Source organism: Leopardus geoffroyi, chromosome B4 (assembly GCF_018350155.1).
Source record: "Leopardus geoffroyi isolate Oge1 chromosome B4, O.geoffroyi_Oge1_pat1.0, whole genome shotgun sequence".
Classification (NCBI taxonomy): domain Eukaryota; kingdom Metazoa; phylum Chordata; class Mammalia; order Carnivora; family Felidae; genus Leopardus; species Leopardus geoffroyi.
Window position 1 is genome coordinate 37,862,854 of NC_059341.1, and position 23,683 is coordinate 37,886,536.

General features: G+C 40.1%; 1 protein-coding gene across 6 annotated transcripts in view; it reads left to right on the top strand.

The window, feature by feature from the left end:
* The window catches only part of TULP3 (TUB like protein 3), a 65,521-nt gene that overhangs the window by 30,256 nt on the left and 11,582 nt on the right, over window positions 1–23,683 (top strand). For 3 of the 6 annotated variants that reach the window (XM_045466861.1, XM_045466856.1, XM_045466857.1), the window contains 3 exons: window positions 3,528–3,579; window positions 13,096–13,255; window positions 13,918–14,094. In XM_045466861.1, the coding sequence (XP_045322817.1) occupies window positions 3,528–3,579; window positions 13,096–13,255; window positions 13,918–14,094 (389 nt within the window). The remainder of the gene's footprint in view (window positions 1–3,527; window positions 3,580–13,095; window positions 13,256–13,917; window positions 14,095–23,683) is intronic. The other 3 variants (XM_045466859.1, XM_045466858.1, XM_045466860.1) reach the window with 3 other exon arrangements.

Sequence of the window (23,683 nt, forward strand, 5' to 3'; positions counted from 1 at the left end):
GTATGGCACAGGAAATATAGTCAATAATATTGTAATCATGTTTCAAGGTGACAGATATGGTGACTACACTTATTGTGGTGAGCATTGTGTGTGTGTATGTATAATGCACATAAATATAATGGAGAGTAGTTCAAGAGAATGGCGTTCTGTGGGTATTATTCTATGCTGCACTTCAATGTTGGATCTATGTTGTTTTTATAAGATGTGTATTTAGGGTTTTCCCTGTTTGTATCCAGTAAATAGGAAATTTTCCATGAGAAAAATGGGAGGAAATATAGTACGTAATTCCATTTCTTTTACACTGTAGGAATTCTTCTTGTTTTATGTTGATTTATGAACCAGGCTTGGTTAGGCCTGCCATTAAACAACTTTGTTTTAAAGGAAGGCGAGAGTATTGAAGGAAAAATGCAAATTTAGTAAGATCATGTTCCAGTTTAGACCAGAAATTCTAGTTCAGATTAATGTAAGTATATAAAATATGTTATTTCTGGTAAATTACAATTTAAAACTAGAGCTCAAAGGAAGCATAGCTCTTGATGTATAGGAGGTATCTAAATGTTATAATTATATAGCATATTTTTAGTGCTTCTTTTGTTAAGGTCAAAACAAAACCTGTTCAGCTTGCTCAGGCTTGATGAAAGGAATTACGTGGTGTCAAGATTGGCATTGAAGATACACCTGGTTTCCTCACTCTTAGCGTCTTTAACAGAAGTGTTTGAGGACTTTAGATGTGTGTGAGAATTTAGCATGAGTGAGATTTTAGCTGTGTGTGTGTGTGTGTGTGTGTGTGTGTGTGTGTGTGTGTGTGTGTAGAGGTGGGGTTGGGGGTGGGATAGGATGATTTATTTTCTATGCCAGGGGGTTTTGCAATTCTAGTTTAGTGTTGAAGGCAAAGTGAGTTAGAGGAGAAGCAGGATTCATAGCAGTAGCTGTTGAAAATACCAGCACGTAACAGTGCATTTTTTTTTACCATGTTACCTGTTCCTGTGTATTCATACTTTTTTCCCTATATATCCTAATATTCTTAATTTTTTGTCTTAGTTGCTTTATAGAGTTTTTCAAATTTATACTACTATCCACTAAATACTAATAATATTCTAGTACTGTAGTCATAAAGCTAGGATTTAAAAATATGTGAATGAATATTCAAAATATTAAGGAAAACAGGAACATGTCTAGGAGAATTGTCAGGGACCTACAAAGTCAAGGCCTGAATACATCATATCTGAAATTTTTGTTTGTTTGCTTGTCCCTCCCTCTTTTGAACTGGGATAAAGGAGATGATTTATTTTAAATACCCAACAGGTTTTTAAGCATATAGTTTAGAAGGAAATTAATAGAGGGAAACTGTCAGAGAACCAGGATGTCATCTAAATCTAAGGGGTTATGAAATATGCTTACAGGTTCAGGCTGTAAGCTTGGGTGGCTCAGTCGATTAAGTGTCCGGCTTCAGCTCAGGTCGTGATCTCACTGTTGGGCTCGAGCCCTGCGTCAGCGCAGAGCCTGCTTGAGATCCTCTGTCTCCTTCTGTCTCTGCCCCTTCCCTGCTCACGCATGTGCTCTCTCTCTTTCTCTCTCAAAAATAAACATTAAAAAAAATCTGCTTACAGGTTAGTAGGCAGGAGGAGTCTTGGAGATAGTACACAAATTCCAAGTTGTTATGCATTATTAAAATGCATGAAACCTTCTAAAATGTGTGAAGGTAGTGGTAAACCACTAAGGTGTGGGTAGATGCTTTGGTATTTTTACCTCAAATGCAGAAAAGCCATGCTTCCCTTGGTAACCATGGAATTTATCTTCTCAAATAGATTCTGATAGTAAGGTCCAGAAAAAATTATAATTAAATAATAATTACTATTATTATAAATAATAATAACTGAGAACCACTTCTGCCTTGTTTTATTCTCTACTGTTTCCAAGAATTCTGAGTCACAAAATAAAATCTTAAGTTAGAAAATTTTCAAAAATAGAAATGGCTTCAGAGAGAGTTTTTTTAAAAGTTCAAAAGCATTTGGTTTATCAGTTGAAAACAGTCATTGGATTCCATTTTTGTTGTTGTTTTCTTCCATCAAACAAATCTGTCTCCTAGTGGTGTTAAGTCTTGTCTGTTCAACTGTACTTATAGTCTCCTTCCATAACTGGCATCATATTTTATTAATGGCAAACTTGCAAAGTAAGTTAAATGACTTGCCTAAATCTTTTTATGTTTATTTTTATTTTTGAGTAAGAAAGAGTGCAAGCTGGGAAGGGGTGGCGGGGGGCGGGGGGGGGGGGGTTGTGGACAGAGGATCCGAAGTGGGCTCTGCTCTAATAGCAGTGAGCCTGGAGGAGCCCAATGCAGGGCTCGATGTGGGGCTTGAACTTACGAACCATGAGATCATGACCTGTGCCAAAGTCGGACACTCAACCAGCTGAGCCACCCAGGTGCCCAACTTGCCTAGATCTTAAGGAAATCAGTAGGCTGTAGTCAGATGCTATACACAGTTGTTGGGGCTGGGGGGAAATTCCCCCTACTAATCTTGGTTCTTTGGGCTGGTCTAACAATTAAAATGACCCAAAATAGATTAATGGGAAGAAAAATTAATTTTGTACATATGGAGGTCTCATAGATATGGAACCTAAGAAATGACCAAAGCAGGCAGTTTATATACCTTTTAGAGAAAGAAACAATAAATTTGTGAAGAAATGACAAGACAAAGAACCTTAGTCTTGGCTACTAATTAGTGAAGAACTTAAGCAGAGTTTGTGTACATTGACTTCTAGGCCTTGAATTCTCTATCTCTGGTGATAAATGTTTTTTTACCTCCTGGTACAGGAAGAGTACCTTTCACATGGGAAATTGACTTCCTGCTTCTGGGGGACAGAAAGGAGGGTCAGAATGTGCTTGCATTGGCTGTTTCTCAAGTAAACTTTAATTCAGAATTATCAGTGTGCTACTTTGACGTATTTGGGGCAGCCTGCCACAATCCCCATCTAGTCTAATTCTTCATTTCCTAGAACTAGCTCCAAAAAAGAAGAAAAATATATTGGATTTTTAGGTGGAATTTAGACTCTGGAAAGAGACCTGGATTAGAGTCTGTTTCTGCTGTTTAACCTTATGCATAGCCCTCTAAGTCTGTTTCTCCATGTTCAAAGTGTGAAGAATAATAGTGCCTAATTTGTAGGATTGTTTTGAGGAATAAATAAAATAATGCATGTCAGATACTTAGCACTGTGTCTGGGCTATAGTTAGTACCCAACATACGGTTTAAAAAAAAAATTCCTGCATGCATGTGAGTCTATGTTCTACATCTTTTTTTTTTTTTTTCTTTTTACTCTTTGGGTACTTCAGTCTCCTGAGGTTTTCCATAGAATAAGCATGGCAAGTCCTCCTGAAGCCAGTGTCAGGTAACATCTAGAAACTTTCCCTAAGGCAGAATCATTTGGCTGAAAATAGCCCAGGGGAGTAGATACATGGAGAATACAAAATTGACATGTTTTTAACAGAATTTTCTCTTTACATGCTTTTTTTTTTCCTTTTTAAATAGTGCCTTTGAAGATGAGACAATGAAGCTTCGACAGCTGAAACTAGATAATCAGGTGAGCAAATCAGGAGTCTCCCTCCTGTTTTGAAATAAGTGAACAGCTGTACTGACCATGATGATGATGCATCTGCTGATGCAGAGTCTTGAACTCTGAAGTCTTGGCAGGGTCATGGAAAGAAGACAGGAAAGGGAAAGGTTCTGATGTTGTAACTAAGTAGTGCTGAACCAAGGCCCTGGACTCTGGCAAGACCCAACTGCCTTCAGGAGCACAGCGATAAAACTGGCCTTGGATTTATAGTCACTGGAAATTCCTTGGCACCTTTCCTAAGAATTAGAAGAATGTTAACATTGTACTTCTGTATAGTAATTTGGTCCTGCCGCCTTAAATATGTCTCTACATTGTACTTTCATTGAACTACAAGAATGAACTACAATTTCACGGAATTTTATTCAATTTCATTGAACTACAATGTTTTTCTCATTCTCAAATACAGATCTGAGCATGCTGCTGTGCCTGTTTAAAACCCCGATTGCTTACAGCACAGTTTTCTTCACAGCACTGGTCCCAATGTTCAGTTACACATTCATTCCTTTCTTCAGTGATTTGATTTATGTTTGTTTCCTCCACTAGGCTAAGCTCCATGAGAATAGGAGTCAAGTCTGTTTATGATGACCAGAAGTTCCCAGCATAGGGCTGGGCACATAATAATCCTTCGTTAAATATTTGAAGGAAGGAAGGAATAAATGGACACTTGTGTGTTGTTATATGCTATGATCATCATTGTTAGTCAGCTTAGAACCTATGCCCAACATATTTTGCTTTCATTTGAGCATGTTTTCTAATTTAGGACATTCTATAGCTCTAGTCTTCCCATGTAGTGTCTAGACTCTAGGTGACTAAACATACCTCTAAAGTTTTGCCTTATTTATGTTAATGTTGCAATTAATAATGGGACTTCTAGTGTAATAAGTTGCTTTAAAGGTGGACTCATTAAAAACTGGGGAAGAGGTCTCTTTGGGGCATGTGGGGATGTGCAGGCCTACTCTCCATAGGGCAAGGCCCCTGTGGGTTGGAACGTCACGCTGGCCCCAGGAACGGCACTGGTGCTTGTGCTCATGTGTGGCCACCCCTGAATGGCACCTTCTGAGTCTTTCATGGTGATAGCAGAAACTGTCATCACATTCCACTGACACTCAAGTCACCAAATGTTGGGGTCTAGTCTCCTCACGTGCAGCTGGAAGGGAAATGTTGCCCAGTGGTCTTCAGAGACCCCCTGTATGCAAGCCTGTGCCACCATAGGAGACATTTGGCTTCTAGGTGGCCGTGGTGGCCTCCATCATCAGCTGTGCCATCATCCTGCTCAGGCCCTAGCCCTCCTCACATGCTGCATCGTGAAGTATGCAGAGAGGAGCAGCCACGGTGCTTGGACAGGGTGGCCTGGCTGTGGCTCCACCCATCTAGTTCTGTCACCTTCAAGGTCTAAATAGCAACAGAGGCCTATCTGGAGCCACCTGGCTAGGCACAGGACAACCACAGCTTCTCCACCCCTGGCAAGGGCCCTGGAGGGCTGGCTGGCAGGGACAAGTACTACTGGGCCTAGCGCTCTGGGCCCCAGCTGCCCTGGGCTCTCCCTGCACCCAGGTGAACACACGACAGAGCTTGCCTGTCCCTGGGCCATTGTGGGAGTGCTTGTGCAGCCTGGTGTTCAGAGCCCACCCTCCACGTGGGGAGGGCCAAGTGAACCCCAACAGCCTGGCACCTGTATCTTGGCATGTGTCGGTGAAATCCACTTTGGGGCTTAGGGATCCCCAGGGCAGGTGGGCTTGGAAGGCTGGGGACCCCAACATGAGTGACCTGTCCTGAGGGAGCCTGGCTGTAGCACTTTTATAAGTAGGCTTCCTTGAAACCACTGCTGAGGTTAATATACCAGCTGTATCCTCTCTCCAACCTGCTTCCTTTAAAGAGACACAGGGACATCTTAAGCAAGTCTAGTTTTGCACAGCCAAGCAGGAAAATGGCAAAAACCTTCTCAGCAATTACAGGTGGTTGTCTCAGCATTTTCCTCTGCGAGGCAGGCTGCCTCTAAACAGAGACCCATCTAGTGTTGTGCACACATCTGTAAAGTTGCCGGGTAAAGGGTGTGAAATAAACAATCCTTTCGAATACTGGGAAAACATAAACTAAAACTAGGAAGGAAACTAATCTAACTGGGATCATGGGGAAAATTCTGATTATATATATATATTTCTACTTATACTTACTTCCCCACCACACACAAAAGAGATTGAAATACTTGAGATGGGCCCTTTAGTTTCTATATTCCATTGCATAGCAAACTCTATTTAGGGAGATGTGCCCATAAAATTGTAGATCTTTGTTTGATTTATTTTTATAAGGCTAACTGGTACATACTGTGCTAGCATCTAAAATCTATGGTCATCTATGAAATAACATAGTAGATGGAAGTTTTTGAATTTTGCAGTTTTTGAATTTTGTATAGAGATATATTTTCTTTTATTTTAAAAGTATGGATTCCGGTAATACAGAAAAGATATTTCATGAACAGTCTCTCCCTCTCTATATGGCTTAGTTCTTTACCAGAGGCTGTCACTAACTTCTAATGTATCTTTCCAGAGGTGGTCAATGAATATCAAGGCATAAAATTTTGTAGGAGTATTTTAAAATTCAAAAAAATGTCGAGGCCTGATGTCAAATGGTGTTAAATAGTGTGCGAGAATACTGTAAGGGGCCTGAAATCCTGTCTTGGGCATAAGAAGGAGGTTGCTCAGCAGGGGGCAAGGGAATTTCCACAAATGCAAACTGAGTGTTCAAATGGCCTGTAACAAAGGCAGCACTACAGAATGAATAAAACATAGGGCTGGGAATCAGAAGCCTTTGGTTCTAGTTTTTAGTCTGCCATTAATTAGCTATGTGATCTTAGAGAAGATTCTTTTTAATACTTTTTTAGTGTTTGTTCATTTTTGAGAGAAAGAGAGAGACAGAGCATGAGCAGGGGAGGGGCAGAAAGAGGGAGACACAGAATCTGAAGCAGGCTCCAGGCTCTGAGCCGTCAACACAGAGCTTGACACGGAGCTCAAACTCACGAACTGTGAGATCATGACCTGAGCTGAAGTCGGACCCTTAACCAACTGAGCCACCCAGGTGCTCCTGATTTTAGGTAAGATTCTTAAACTCTGGGGCCCACTATTTCATCTGTAGAGTGGGGTCAGACTGGATAACAGAATGTTAGATAGGATCTTAGACTAAGTTAGAGCTGAGATGGAAGTACATTGAGGAAGGCTAGGTTGCTGCTCGGTCTGGGCCTCGCAGGCTGGTAGGATCTTGATGGCTCATAGTCCAGGGCCTGCCAACCTACCCGAGGTATACCATGCTCTCCCATCCATGACAGTGGTTTACTGTGGCAGTGATTATCAGTGGAGGTGGGAGAGCCTAGGGAACCTTATTCTCCCCACTCCTGCCTGAAGTATACAGTAGATTAACCTCTTAGGAGTCCTGCTTTGGGAATGTTCCCATGGTTGAGTCATTGGTCATGAATTTTGTAGGATGAGAGATAGTTTGATAAGAGCAGCCAGAGGTCATAAGTCTCATGAGGATTGGTTCATACTAACCAATTTCATAAGTGATGAGCCTAAACCAGGGGATTAATTTATTAATTTCTAATGAACTATATATCAGAATCAGCTGGTCATCACATTCCTATCTGTGGGAGGTTTGCAATTATTAAAGTGGCCTGGTAAGTTTGAAATCAGAGCAAGTGGAGTCTGTAAAATGATATCTACAGTAAATATCATTGTGTGAAGGTATAATTAATTCATCTCTACTAAAGGGATACACCTGCCAGCAGAATGAGATATGTGAGTATCTGGCCAGGCCACTCGCTGCCTTGTATAGTATGAGACACACAAGGTAACTCTTGCTCTAAGTTTTATCCTACCTTATTTCCACACTGACCATTTTCCTTCTCTTAACGCATTCTTTCATCATCCATGTTTCAGCAGTACTGAGCAGGTTTGCTTCTTTCATATCTGTCTTTTTTTCCCTGATAGTATAATCTTAGTATTTAATGTTTGAAAATCCTAGATTCACAGATAATTTACACATGGCTGTTTTTTGTCTTATATAGGTTTTTGAACAGCTTTATTGAGGTCTAATTCACACACGGTAAATATACACCCAGTTGAAGTGTACACATGAAGGTTGCCTGGGTGGCTCAGTCAGTTGATCATCTGGCTCTTGATCTTGGCTCAGGTCATGAGCTCACGGTTTGTGGGTTCAAGCCCCGTGTTGAGCTCTGTGCTGGTGGTATGGAGCTGCTTGGGTTCTCTTTCTCTCCTGCTCTCTCTGCCCTTCCCCCACTCACACACACCCTCTCTCTCTCAAAATAAATAAACTTTGGGGCGCCTGGGTGGCGCAGTCGGTTAAGCGTCCGACTTCAGCCAGGTCACGATCTCGCGGTCCGGGAGTTCGAGCCCCGCGTCGGGCTCTGGGCTGATGGCTCAGAGCCTGGAGCCTGTTTCCGATTCTGTGTCTCCCTCTCTCTCTGCCCCTCCCCCGTTCATGCTCTGCCTCTCTCTGTCCCAAAAATAAATAAATGTTGAAAAAAAAAAAAATTAAAAAAAATAAAAATAAAAATAAATAAACTTTGAGAAAAAAGTGTACAAATGATTTTTAGACCTCATATAAAATGGAATCATATAATATGTAGTCATTTGTGTCTGGCCCCTTTACTTAGGAAAATGTTCATCCATGTTGTCACATGTATCACTGCTGCAGTCCTTTTTATTGTTGAATAACATTCCTAGTTGTGGATGTGATACTCCACCTTTCATTTATCTATTCATCAGATGATGGACATTTGCATTATTTTCACTCTTGGGCTATTACAAATAATGCTGCTCTGAACCTGTGTCTAAGTTTCTGTACAGACATGCTTTCATCTCTCTTGTCTGATATACCTGGGGTAATAGGAGTGAGGGAGTTCCTGGGTCATATGGTAACTCTGTTTAACATGTTAAGGAATGGCCAGACTGTCTTCAAAAGTCACTGAACCATTTTACACATGTCTGGGGCCTCCAGCATCTCCACATCCTTGTCAGTACTTATTATTTTCTGTCTTTGATTACAGCCATTTTAGTGGGTATGAAGTGGTATCTCATTGTAGTCTTGAGTTGCATTTTCCTAATGACTACTGATGTTGAGCATTAAAATGCACTTAGTGGCTCTTTGTATGTCCTCTTTGGAGACATGGAGAAATGGAGAAAACCCATTTTTAAATTGGGTTATTGTCTTTTTGTTGTTAAATTATAAGAGTTCTTTATATAGTCTAGGTCTAAGTTCCTTATCAGAAGTATCATTTGTGAATATTTTCTGCAATTTTTACTTAATGGTATTGGTTTCAGCATAAAGTTTTCATTTATTTTTTCTCCTGTCTCTTGCACTTTTGGTGTCATATCTAAGAAACCATTGCTTACCCAAGATTTACCAAGATTTGCTCTTATGTTTTCTTCTAAGAGTCTTACACTTCCTATGATTTGCTTTGAGATAATTTTTATATATGGTGTAAGATGAGAGTCCAACTTTTATTCTTTTGCATGTGGATATCCAGTTGTCCCAGTACCATTTATTGAAAAGGTATTCTTTCTCATTGAGTATATTTTGTTTTTATTTTTACTTGTTTCTCTAGGGTACTCACTTTTTTTTTCAGGGTATGTGAACTCCTTAGCTGGCTACAGATTGTAAAGATTTTTAGATTCCTCCAGGGATGTTACTCAGCCACGGATGCACATTAGGTGGAGAACATTTATGCCATCTGGTGGACAAGGGATTGAAGTACAACATAGTCCTTTTTGGTCAGGTTGCTCATCTGTTTTTTCCTATCATTATAACAGATGTGGTCATTCGTGCACTGAATTGATATTTCAAGAAGCGTGATTTAGGGATGCCTGGGTGGATCAGTTGGTTGAGCATCTGACTCTTGATTTTGGCTCAGGTCATGATCCCAGGGTCGTGGGATTTAGTTCTGTATTGGGCTCTGTGCTGAGCATGGAGCCTGCTTAGGATTCTTTGACTCTCTCCCTTAGCCCTACTCACTCATTTCTCTCTCTCTCTCTCTCTCTCTCTCTCTCTCTCTCTCTCTTTAAAATAAAAAAAAAGAAAGAAGTGTGATTTAAAAATTTTAGTCTCGGGGCACCTGGGTGGCTCAGTCGGTTAAGCGTCTGACTTCAACTCAGGTCACGATCTCGCGGTCCGTGAGTTCGAGCCCCGCGTCCGGCTCTGGGCTGATGGCTCAGAGCCTGGAGCCTGCTTCCGATTCTGTGTCTCCCTCTCTCTCTGCCCCTCCCCCGTTCATGCTCTGTCTCTCTCTGTCTCAAAAATAAATAAACGTTAAAAAAAAAATTAAGAAAAAAAAATTTTAGTCTCGTCTTCTTTTGATCTCACTTTGTGTGCTAGGGAGATTAGTTATGTTTAGCCAAACTGTTAGATTGCAGGCAACCATTCTGATATTGCTGGTTGCCCCTTGTGGGCAGCCAGTCTATTCCAGAAGTGTCATACTGTAACCAGCCCATCACTTCTAGGGAGTCTTTCTGGAAAATTGAGAATCAGTGAAGTCAGACTCTTACTAATTTGAGGCTTGCCTGAGCTTTATTATTTTATTGCATGAAGCCATTTGATGGAATCCCCCCCTCCATCTAATCTCCTTTATTTCCTCATTTATTTTGGAATTACCATCCAATATTTTGCTCCCGGGGAGTGATAATAGGACATACCACTGCATTCTGGAAAAGATGGATTCTTTGAGTTATTGTTCAGTTTCCAAGGGAATTGGGAAATTTAAAGGTTTGGCTTATGTGACACTGAAGGTCCTGAAAGCAACGTATTTTAATTGCATATAGGGTATCAATCAGTCACCTGTGGCTCTCTTCCTGACTACCCATCCTTCTTTTAATATTGTAAAGAATCCTTTGTTTATGCAGCCTCATTTACAGCTTTTTAAGGAAAAATGAACTCAAATCAAATGTGAGTTGACATTGTTGCATTGAAGCTCAATTAACACCTACTATCTCCCTCCTCCAAACTGTGTGAGGATGATTAGAATGCTAAATCAAGAGACACTTTTCACCAAAATAGCAATTTGCCCGCCAATATTTTATGATTTTTTTCTCGTTTAAACATTTGGACAATAGTAGGTTATATTCAGTGCTATCATGTAGTAGTGGTGGCTACTACAATCTACAGTTGGTGTATTTCCCTCAAGTTGCTGATCTAAATAAGTGTGACTGGTGTTGAAGTTGATAGAGAAAGGCTTCACCAGATACACTGGTAGAATCTGTGGCCAGGAGTCTGGTCTGCCCTTTACAGGTCTAAAAACTGGGTTTTGTCAGTGAACCTAATATAACCAGGTCCTTTGGCACAAACTCACACTGGTCAAACTCGCGACAGTCAGGTATGAAACCAGACACCAATTTATTAATATACAATGGGAACTCCAGCTCTTCCAGTGTATATTCATCTCTGCTGCTCATGCTTCCCTGCTCTGGGAACATGATACCTAAGAAATTAATTGAAAATTAGAATGCTGGTTGGTAAGAAGGGAATTTGAGGAAATGAAATTAGTAGTCCCAAGGGACATTTCACCAAGGCCAAGAAGAAGCCCTTATATGGTTTCCTGTCCACAAACAGACTAAGGTCTCCCAGGAAATTGGATACTCTTGGCTACCAGATTCAACATTTCTCTGTCTTGGGACAGGTTGGATAACCTCTATCAAATTCTTGGTCTTTGGCTGCTCTTTTCTGGACCACCAGCAGAATACCCCTTTCCTGTAGAGCATTTTTTCTTTACATATGTTAACAGAATGGATTGGCTGTGGCTTGCATCTTTGCTTCATCAATTGTTGCCAGTTATGAGACTATATGAGACTATATGAGACTAGATAACTGTGGCCACATAGATGCGGCAGTTTCTCATGTCTGTTATGTTTCGTGTCCCATCTCTTCAGCCGGCTTACTTCCGATCCACTACGTAAGACTTCTCAGTTGCTAGAAGCAGCTCATTAGGGCCTCTTATGTATTTAGTGTTCCTTTTACATTAAGGTCCATCTATTCATATCAATTCATGAGTCTCAAAATAATCTGAGAAACCTCAGTTATTCCTTCCCAGCTTGCTCTAACCTTTATTCATTCTTGATGGAATAGTCCATTTTGGCACATTATCTTCGCTCCCTAGTCTTTTTTCTTATTCACGGGGTTGGGTAAAGAGTAGTTCTGTTTCTTCTGTGTCCTCTGAATTTATCTACAAGCTTTCATCAGCCCAGTTGAGGGAAAACATACATCCTTTTCTACTGATTGTCACCCCGTGGAGTAACTCTTCTTCTCGTGGCACTTTTTAAAAGCAGTATCAGTGAAAAAAAGTAAATAGACAGCTTTCTGCCTAAGAAACAATAAAGTAGGTTATAATATCTTTGCTTTAAAATCATGGTTTAGTTTTTTTAGCTTGGGGCTTAGCACTTTCCTATTCTGAGATATCCCAGATCCATAATAATTTCCAGGTATTATAATCTCTTATTTGTCAAAGCTTAAAAATAATATATGTGCTAGTATCTTCCTTTTCATCATGTTGGGTTTTTTTCTCAGAGTTTCTCATGCTTTTTTCCTGACTTTCCTTGCTACCATATTCTCTATCACTTTTATCCATAAAATTGATTGCTTTCTATTTAGAATGTCCCGACTGAAAGTTTTCTTCCCCCTCTTTATCCTTGGTTCTGATTTGTTTTATTTCTAATTATGTAAAAATGAGCAAGAAAGGAAAAGCCACTGCTCCATAGTTGATTAAAATATGGAAATAATTTGAAGTTTAGAGGATACGAAGTTTTATGTTTTTTCAATTATAAAAGTTAGAAAATTTAGAAAATACAAAAACTAGAAAAAGGAAAAAAAATCCATAATCTACCACCCAAAGAAATCACCATTACTATGTTTCTTTATCTTTTCTCCTATGCACATTTATGTATTTTAAACTTGTGATCGTGCTTTGATAATAATATGATAATTACTATAAATATTTTATATTTATTTATTTTTGAGAAACAGAGTGAGACAAAGCATGAGCGGGTAAGGGGCAGAGAGAGAAGGAGACACAGAATCTGAAGTAGGCTCCGGGCTCTGAGCAAGTGGTCAGCACAGAGCCTGATGCAGGGCTCAAACCCACAAACTGTGAGATCATGACCTGAGCCGAAGTCGGATGCTCAACCAACTGTCACCCAGGTGCCCCATAATTACTATAAATATTTTAAATAGACTTGGATCACCGCCTCAGCTTGGCTAGAAATGCATTTGTATCATTTTAAATAGATCTTTAAAGGTGTTTGGTAAATATATAGTAAACAAAATGAGTGACTCATTGTCCTTCTCTGTGCCTCAGTGTTGCCATGTCTCAAGCAGGAGAAATTAATTCACAAGAGGTTTGTGAGGATTAGTGAAAAACTGTAAATGTTCGAAGCAGCTAGGTCCTGTCATAACTCTTCTGGCTATAATCTCACAATTTTTTCCTAGAGAGCACTGCTGGAGAAGAAGCAGAGAAAAAAGCGCCTTGAGCCACTCATGGTACAGCCAAATCCAGAAGCAAGGCTACGTCGATCAAAGCCAAGAGGTAGCGAGGAGCAAACTCCTTTGGTGGAACCTCATACCCCACAGAATGATGTCATCCTACATGGTGTGTGTTTAGGCAGCACCTCTTCCCACTAGGGTATAGTTTTCACAAACCTAGGAGAAGGCAGGAGGATTTTCAGATGGACCAGAGGGACAATTATTAGCATCATTACTAGGTACCTTCATAAATCTTTTAATTACATTCTGGATCTTTGAGTTAAAATAAAAGCCATAGATTAATCAGTGGAAGATACGTTGAAGTTCGTGTCCACCCTAGAACTGTTGCTTTCATTGCCAAATGAATTAGTCCAGAATGGCCTATTTGAGGAAGGGATTGTCTTGATTGTTGCATCATGACAGAGTTAACCATGAAGCCAGGAGTAGTAGAGACCATCCATTCTTCCAATAGATAGGACTCAACGGACCATGTGAGATGGTGAGCTATTGACTTGGACAGGATCTGAACTTTGGAGGACCTACTTTGTTTTCATGGTCTCGTTCTTTAGTTTCTAAAGCATACAACCAAGTACATTTTATTTAGTGACAGTCACAATGTTAATAACTTGAACACCAGTCCTGAGTTACTTTATTAACAAATATCTGTGTGAATGTTAAGGAAGGAGAAGCGAAATGGTTTGGTGGTTCTTAATTCGATCACATACACCAAAACCACCAGCTGAATAATGGATAATATTTTCCTCTTTTTTCCTTTCTTTTGGACCATAGGCATTGATGGTCCAGCTGCCTTTTTGAAGCCAGATGCTCAAGATTTGGAAACCAAACTTCATGTTCTTTCAGTAGGCTCTTCTGCTACAGAAGAGGATACCGAAGGAAGTGTTGATGGGGAAAGCACTATGGATACTGCGCCTAAGCCAGATCTCCAGGAGATTCTCCAAAAACATGGTGAGGATTGGTAATGATTGTAAGGCAGTCAATCACCTTAGCCACGTATAACTTTTCCTTTTCTTTTTTTCATTGTTGGTTAACAATCTACATGATTCAAAACTGCTTGGGGGCGAATGGGTGGCTCAGTTGGTTAAGTGTCTGACTCTTGATTTCAGCTCAGGTCATGATCCCAGGGCCATGGGATCAAGCCCCACGTTGGGCTCTGTGCTGATGGTCATCAGCCTGCTTGGGATCCTTTCTGCCCCTCCCCTGCTTATGCTCGCTCACTCTCTCTCTCAAAATAAATAAATAAACATTAAAAAAAAATTGCTTGGAATGTGGCTTCTGGCTTCACAGAGGTAATATCTGAGAACTGACCATTGTCAACCATAGTATTTATCCTGTTGCTTGAGAAAAATAAAATAATTAAATATATATTAGAAGCATTAGCTACTATATGTGACTATTTCTTTTTGATATTTTATTTTTAAGATTTTATTTATTTTTAGAGTAGCAACAAAAATTTATTTAAAAAAATTTTTTTTCACATATAATTTATTGTCAAATTGGTTTCCATGCAACACCCAGTGTTGGTTTCCATACAACACCCAACAGGTGCCCTCCTCAATGCCCATCACCCACTTTCCCCTCTCCCCCACCCCTCATTAACCCTCAGTTTGTTCTCAGTATTTAAGAGACTCTTATGGATTGCCTCCTTCCCTCTCTATAACTATTTTTTCTCCCCTCCCCTCCCCTCCCCCATGATCTTCTGTTAAATTTCTCAGGATCCACATAAGAGTGAAAACATATGTTAAATCTTTCTCTGCCTAACTTATTTCACTTAGCATAATACTCTCCAGTTCCATCCACATTGCTACAAATGGCCAGATTTCATTCTTTCTCATTGCCAAGTAGTATTCCATTATATATATAAACCACATCTTCTTTATCCATTCATCAGTTGATGGACATTTAGGCTCTTTCCATAATTTGGCTATTGTTGAAAGTGCTGCTATAAACATTGGGGTACAAGTGCCCCTATGCATCAGCACTCTTGTATCCCTTAGGTAAATTCCTAGCAGTGCTATTGCCGGGTCATAGGGTATATCTCTTTTTAATTTTTTGAGGAACCTCCACATTGTTTTCCAGAGTGGCTGCACCAGTTTCTATTCCCACCAACAGTACAAGAGGGTTCCCATTTCTCCACATCCTCTTCAGCATCTGTAGTCTCCTGATTTGTTCATTTTAACCACTCTGACGGGTGTGAGGTGGTATCTCATTATGGTTTTGATTTGTATTTCCCTGATGAGTAATGACGTTGAGCATCTTTTCATTAGCCCGTTGGCCATCTGGATGTCTTCTTTAGAAAAGTGTCTATTCATGTCTTCTGCCCATTTCTTCACTGGATTGTTTTTTGGGTGTGAAGTTTGGTGAGTTCTTTATAGATTTTGGATAATAACCCTTTATCTGTTATGTCATTTGCAAATATCTTTTCCCATTCCATCAGTTGCCTTTTATTTTTGTTGATTGTTTCCTTTGCAGTGCAGAAGCTTTTTGTCTTGATGAGATCCCAATAGTTCATTTTTGCTTTTAATTCCCTTGCCTTTGGAGATGTGTCGAGTAAGAAATTGATGTGGCTGAGGTCACAGAGGTTTTTTCCTGCTTTCTCCTCTAGGGTTTTGATGGTTTCCTGTCTCACATTCAGGTCCTTCATCCATTTTGAGTTCATTTTTGTGTATGGTGTAAGAAAGTGGTCTAGTTTCACTCTTCTGCATGTTGCTGTCAAGTTCTCCCAGCACCATTTGTTAAAGAGGCTGTCTTTTTTCCATTGGATATTCTGTCCTGCTTTGTCAAAAATTAGTTGGCCATACATTTGTGGGTCCAATTCTGGAGTCTCTATTCTATTCCATTGGTCTATGTGTCTGTCTTTGTGTCAAAACCATACTGTCTTGATGATTACAGCTTTGTAGTAGAGGCTAAAGGCTGGGATTGCGATGCCTCCTGCTTTCATTTTCTTTTTCAATATTACTTTGGCTATTCAGGGTCTTTTGTGGTTCCATACAAATTTTAGGATTGCTTGTTCTAGCTTCGAGAAGAATGCCAGTGCAATTTTGATTGGGATTGCATTGAATGTGTAGATTGCTTTGGGTAGTATTGACATTTTAACAATATTTATTCTTCCAATCCATGAGTATGGAATATTTTTCCATTTCTTTGTATCTTTTTCAATTTCCTTCATAAGCTTTCTATAGTTTTCAGCATACAGATCTTTTACATCTTTGGTTAGGTTTATTCCTAGATATTTTATGATTTCTGGTGCAATTGTGAATGGGATCAGTTTCTTTATTTGTCTTTCTGTTGCTTCATTATCAGTGTATAAAAATGCAACTGATTTCTGTACATTAATTTTGTATCCTGCGACTTTGCCGAATTCATGTATCAGTTCTAGCAGACTTTTGGTGGAGTCTATCGGGTTTTCCATGCATAGTATCATGTCATCTGCAAAAAGTGAAAGCTTGACTTCATCTTTGTCAATTTTGATGCCTTTGATTTCATTTTGTTGTCTGATTGCTGATGCTAGAACTTCCAACACTATGTTAAACAACAGCGGTGAGAGTGGACATCCCTGTCGCGTTCCTGATCTCAGGGGGAAAGCTCTCAGTTTTTCCCCATTGAGGATGATATTAGCTGTGGGCTTTTCATAAATGGCTTTTATGATGTTTAAGTATGTTCCTTCTATCCCGACTTTCTTGAGGGTCTTTATTGAGAAAGGATGCTGTATTTTGTTAAATGCTTTTTCTGTATCAATTGACAGGATCATATGGTTCTTTTGTTTTATTCATGTGATGTATCACATTGATTGATTTGCGAATGTTGAACCAGCCCTGCAGCCCAGGAATGAATCCCATTTGATCATGGTGAATAATTCTTATATGTGTTGAATTCGATTTGCTAGTATCTTGTTGAGAATTTTTGCATTCATCTTCATCAGGGAGATTGGCCTGTAGTTCTCTTTTTTTGCTGGGTCTCTGGTTTGGGAATCAAAGTAATGCTGGCTTCATAGAATGAGTCTGGAAGTTTTCATTCCCTTTCTATTTTTTGGAACAGCTTGAGAAGGATAGGTATTATCTCTGCTTTAAATGTCTGGTAGAATTCCCCAGGGAAGCCATCTGGTCCTGGACTATTATTTGTTGGGAGATTTTTGATAACTGATTCAATTTCTTCACTAGTTATGGGTCTGTTCAAATTTTCTATTTATTCCTGTTTGAGTTTTGGAAGTGTGGAATTTTTTTTCGTTTATTTATTTTTAAGAGACAGAGTGTGAGCGGGGGAGGGGCAGAGAGAGAAGGAGACACAGAATCTGAAGCAGGCTTCAGGCTCTGAGCTGTCAGCACAGAGCCCTACACAGGGCTTGAACTCACAAACCATAGGATCATGACCTGAGCTGAAGTCGGACACTTAACCAACTGAGCCACCCAGGTGCCCCTTTAAAATTTTTTTTTAATATTTATTTTTGAAAGAGAGAGACAGAATATGAGTGGGAGAGGGGCAGAGACACACACACTCACACACACACACACACAGAATCCGAAGCAGGATCAAGGCTCTGAGCTGTCAACACAGTGCCGGATGCAGGACTTGAGCCTGCGAACTGTAAGATCATGACCTGAGCTGAAGCTGGACACTTAGCCAGCTGAGCCACCCAGGCTCCCTTTAAGATATTATTTTTAAGTAATCTCTACACCCAGTGTTGGGTTCGAACTCACAACCCCGAGATCAAGAATTGCATGCTCTACTGACGGAGCCAGCCAGGCAACATGACATTTTATTTGTAGTTCCCACTCCCTTCTTTTGACAAAGTTGCCACTCAGCACCCCTACTTGGCCTCCATTTCAGTTTATATTGATCTAGTGATAAGGGGAAAAACAGGTAACAGCTGAGCAGAAATACAAATTGTATCAAAATATCCTTAAGCTAATACTTTACTAGAGCTAATACTTTTACTAGAGGCTACTTTCTGCTAGTTGGAGTTATCATTTCCGTGGATATTCCCATACATTTTGGAGATCTCTTGTAGTTTATTTTCCTTCTTAGAAAAATAATTTTATAGTGGAAGGAATTAAGTGTCCTTTTTTCTGCTAAGAAGACTGAAATCGGTATGAATACATGTTTATCAGGTCCCTACTTTGTAATAGATGGACATCGTAGGTCCTGGGATGTGTGAAGCAGGAGATTCTACCACACAGTAGTAGAACAGATGTACACGCAAACAAATTCACATACTCATCTAAGAAACATGTATTGAGTATATACTATATATTAGGCATTGTTCTAGACACTTGGGCTACAATAGTAAACGAGGTTCCTGTCCTCCTGACGTGTGTATTCTAATTGAGGCATCATGTACATAAATAGCCAACGGAGCATTGAGAGGGGTACCTAACCCAGAGCTGAAGGTTTGGAAAGCTTCCCAGAGAAAATGATGTCCAAGCTAGAGCATGATGCAGGAAGAGGTACTGGCCAGTTCAGTATGGCTAGAGCAGAGTATGAGGGGATAAGATGTGGGCGGAGGGATTAGAGAGGTGAGCCTGGAGGAGGGGTAAGTGGGCTCTGATCATATAGACCAGACTTATGTTCATATAAGCTGAGTTCTTTCTATAAAAATGGAATTTGCAAACATAGTACTAATGGAAGACATCCATATGATGGTGAGATCTGAAGAGTTTTACGCCTTTTTGCTACAAAAGAGAAAAAGGGTTAACATTTTAGAAAACAAAAGAAAAAATCCCCTTCACAAACTGAAGAATTTTTTAAATAATAGCCTTATTGAGATATACTTAACATGCCATACTATTGACCCATTTTTTTTTTTAATTTTTTTTTCAACATTTATTTATTTTTGGGACAGAGAGAGACAGAGCATGAACGGGGGAGGGTCAGAGAGAGAGAGGGAGACACACAGAATCGGAAACAGGCTCCAGGCTCTGAGCCATCATGAGCCATCAGCGCAGAGCCTGACGCGGGGCTCGAACTCACGGACCGTGAGATCGTGACCTGGCTGAAGTCGGACGCTTAACTGACTGCGCCACCCAGGCGCCCCTATTGACCCATTTAAAGTGAACAGTGGGTATGGAGGGGGAAGATGGCAGTGGATTTGGAGTACCCTAGGCTCACTTCGCCCTTTGAACACAACTAGATAACTATGAAATCATCCTGAATACTCCAGAAATGGACCTGAAGACTGGCAGAACATACTTCACAACTAAAGGTAGACAAGAGGCCATATTCAAGAAGTTAGGAAGTATGGAGATAAAGTTTGGGAAGGAAATGAATCGTGGCTGCTACAGTGGGGAGGGAGCTGTAGTTGCAGAGAGAGACAGACTAACACAGAGGGAAGCGCATGGAGAAAATAAATCCCCATAGTGATTGATTTAGAAAGTGAGAGGGGCTGAATTGCGTGTTTTTGCAACCAGTGGGGCTTAAAGCCTAGAGTTCTAAATGTCAGCTGGCTTGGCTCAGGGAGAGCCCAGAGGGCACTGCACTGCTCTTGGAGAGAAGGCAGGCAAACAACCTGTGGACATAGAGTATGGAAGCAGTGATCTGAAGAGAGTCTAGGACACACAGTGGGGAGGTTAGTTGCTCATCTTGGAGCATGCCCCAGAGAGACAGCATTCACAGAGAGACCCCCTCCAGGAACAAAGGAACTGGCAGGCACCAATTCTCTCCCCCATCCCTCAGCAAAAGCACACAGCCACCTGCAGGAACCAGTGCAGCGCTGACACTCACTACCTAACTTGCTTACACTAAGCCCCACCTGCCCCCATGCTTGGGTGGAATTGCCTTGCTCAGTCATGCATGCCTCAGTCCTGGCATGACAAGTCTCCTCCCCCAGAAGACCAGCCCAAACCCTGCCCACACCATATCTCCCTGACCAGAAGTTTGGTGAGGCTTCGATTCCAGTAGTGGTGGCAACAGGACTCATTTCACAAGCAGACCAGAGCGTATCTAGTTAAGACGCATCTCGTTCAGGCCAGGGACCAAACACTGCCCACAACAGGAGCCTCTTCAGAGGACTGGCCAGAGGATAAAGTGGCTAAGACACAACAGTGGGGCACATGTAGGACACATTTGAGACACTCCTAGAGGCACCAGGCCCTGGGGAAGAGGGGGCGGTACACTGCAGGGCACTAGAGGATCTCTTCTTCATAAAGCCATTACCTTCAAGAACAGGAGACATCGATGACTTTCCTAACACAGAGAAACAGGCACAGAGATTTAGACAAAATGAGAAGACAGGAATTTGTCCCAAATGAAAGAACAGAACAAGGCCAAGCAAGAGATCTAAGTGAAATAGGTGTAAGTAACATGCCTGATGGAGAATTTAAAGCAATGATCATAAGAATATTCACTGGACTTGAGAAAAGAGTGGAGGACATCAGTGAGACCATTAACACAGAGATAAGGAATAGCATAGCAGATATAAAGGGCTCAATAAATGAAATGAGAAACATGCTTGTTGGAATGAAAAGCAGGCTAGAAGAAGCAGAGGAACAAATTAATGACCTAGAAGACAGAATAAACAAAAGAGAGAAAAAAGAATTATGCAGAATGAGAATAGACTTGGGAACTCAGTAACTCCATCAAACATAATAACATTTGTATTATAGGAGTCCCAGAAGAAGAAGAAAGAGGGAAAGGGGCAGAGAATTTATCTGAAGAAATAATGGCTGAAAACTTCCCTAATCTGGGGAAGGAAATAAATATCTAGACCCAGGAAGCACAAAGATCCCCCAACAAAAAGCAGATCTACACCAAGATATGTTGTAATTAAAATGGCAAATATATTGGGGCGCCTGGGTGGCTTGGTTGGTTAAGCGTCCGACTTCGGCTCAGGTCATGATCTCATGGTCCGTGAGTTCGAGCCCTGCATCGGGCTCTGTGCTGACAGCTCAGAGCCTGGAGCCTGTGTCAGATTCTGTGTCTCCCTCTCTCTCTGCTCCTCCCCTGTTCATGCTCTGTCTCTCTCTGTCTCAAAAATAAATAAACGTTAAAAAAAATTGTTTTAATTAAAAAAATGGCAAATATAGTGATAACAAAAATATGTTAAAAGCCACAAGACAAAAACAGTTGCATACAAAGGAAACCCCATAAGGATATTCAGTGAATTTTTCAGCAGAAACTTTCCAAGCCAGAAAAGAGTGGCATGAATGGGAAAAACCTACAGCCAAGAATACTGTATCCAGCAAGGCTATCATTCAGAATAGAAGGAGAGATAGAGTTTCCCAGAAAAACAAAAACTAAAGTAGCTCATGACCACTAAACCAGCCATGCAAGAAATATTAAAGAGGACTCCTTGAATGGAAAGGAAAGACCAAAAATGACAACATTAAGGTAGGAAACATTTGAAAGCAGTAAAAATGAATTTTTCTGTAAAAAATCAGTCAAGGAACTCACAAAATAAAATGATGTAAAATATAACATCATATACCTAGAGTGGGGAAGAGAGGAGTAAGGAATGGGTTCAAACTTAAATGATCATCAACTTAATATAGACTATATAGGCTGCTACATGCAGAAGAGGTTATATGCAAACCTAATACTAACCACAAATCAAAAACCACTAATAAATATGCAAAGAATAAAGAGAAAGAAATCCAAATATATTATTAAAAACCCCAGCACCAGGAAAGAAAGACAAGAAAGGATCAGAGAAAATCTTCAGAAACAACCACATAGCAAGTAATAAAATGGCAATGAAGACAAATCTATCAATAATTACTTCGAATATAAATAGTAAACACTCCAATCAAAAGACAGGGTGACAGAATAGATTAAAAAAAAAAAAAGGCCTATCCATATGCTGTTTAAAGAGACTCGTTTTATACCTAAAGGTACCTGCAGATTGAAAGTGAGGGAATGGAGAAACATTTATCATGCAAATGGATGTCAAAAGAAAGCCAGAGTAGCAATACTTATTTAGACAAAATAAAGGCTATAGGGCCTGGGTGGCTCAGTTGGTTAAGCATCCGAATCTTGATTTCAGCCCAGGTCATGACCTCACTTTTAATGAGATCGAGTGCTGCATCAAGCTTTGTGCTAACAGTGCAGAGCCTGCTTGGGATTCATTCTCCCTCTCTCACTCTCCCTCTCTCTGTCTCTGTCCCTCCCCCACTCATATGTGCTCTCTCAAATAAATACATTTTTTAAAAATCCTTTAAAAAAAAGACTGTAACAAGACAAAAGAAGGACACTATATAATCATAAAGGGGACAGTACAACAAGAAAATAATAACAATTGTAGGGGTGCCTGGGTGGCTCAGTCAGTTGAGTGTCCAACTCTTGATTTCAGCATAGGTCATGATCCTAGGGTCGTGTGATTGAGCCCTATGTTGGGCTCCATGCTGAGCGTAGAGTCTGCTTAAGATTCTGTCTCCCTCTCCCCCTGTCCCCTGCTTGTGCTCCCTCTCTGTAAAATTAAAAAAAAAAAAAAAAAAAGGATATAACAATTGTAAATATGCACCCACATTGGAGTACCCAAATATATACAACAGTTAACAACAAACATAGAGGAACTAATCAATAGTAATACAATACTAGTAGGGGACTTTAACACCCCACTTATATCAATAGACAGATCATCCAAACAAAATCAATAAGGAAACAATGACTTTGAATGACACAATGTACCAGATGGGTTTCACAGATGTATTCAAAACATTCCATCCTAAAACAGCAGAATACACATTCTTTTCAAGTGTACATAGAATATTCTCCAGAATAGATCACATATTAGGCCACAAAACAAACCCCAACAAATTCAAAAAGATTGAAGTCATACCATGCATTTCTTTTCTTTAGAGAGGGAGAGGTTCAAAACCTTTGGGATGCAGCAAAAACCATTCCAAGAGAGAAGTATATAGCAATACAGGACTACCTCAAGAAGCAAGAAAAGTATCAAATAACCTAACCTTATACCTAAAGGAGCTAGAAAAAGAACAACAAACAAAGCCTAATAACCATCACAAGGAAAGAAATAATAAAGATTAGAGCAGAAATAAATGATACAGAAATTAAAAAAAATAATAGAACAGATCAATGAAACCAGGAGCTGGTTCTTTGAAAAAAGTCAATAAAATTGATAAACCTCCAGCCAGACTTATCAAGAAAAAAAAGACAAAGAATTCAAATAAATGAGAGGAGAAATAGCAACCAACCCCACAGAAATACAATTAGAATATTATGAAAAACTATATGCCAACTAATTGGACAGAAAAGTGGGTACATTCCTAGAAACATATAACCTACCAAAACTGAAACAGGAAGAAATAGAAAATTTGAACAGATTGGTTACCAGAAAATAAATAGCATCAGTAATTTAAAAAAACTCCCCAACAAACAAAAGTCCAGGACCAGATGGTTTCAGAAGCGAATTCTACCAAACATTTAAAGAAGAGTTAATGCCTATTCTTCTCAAACTATTCCAAAAAATAGAAGAGGAAGGAAAACTTACAAATTCATTCTATGAGACCAGCATTACCCTGGTTCCAAAACCAGATAAAGATATCACAAAAAAAGAAAACTACAGGGGCGCCTGGGTGGCGCAGTC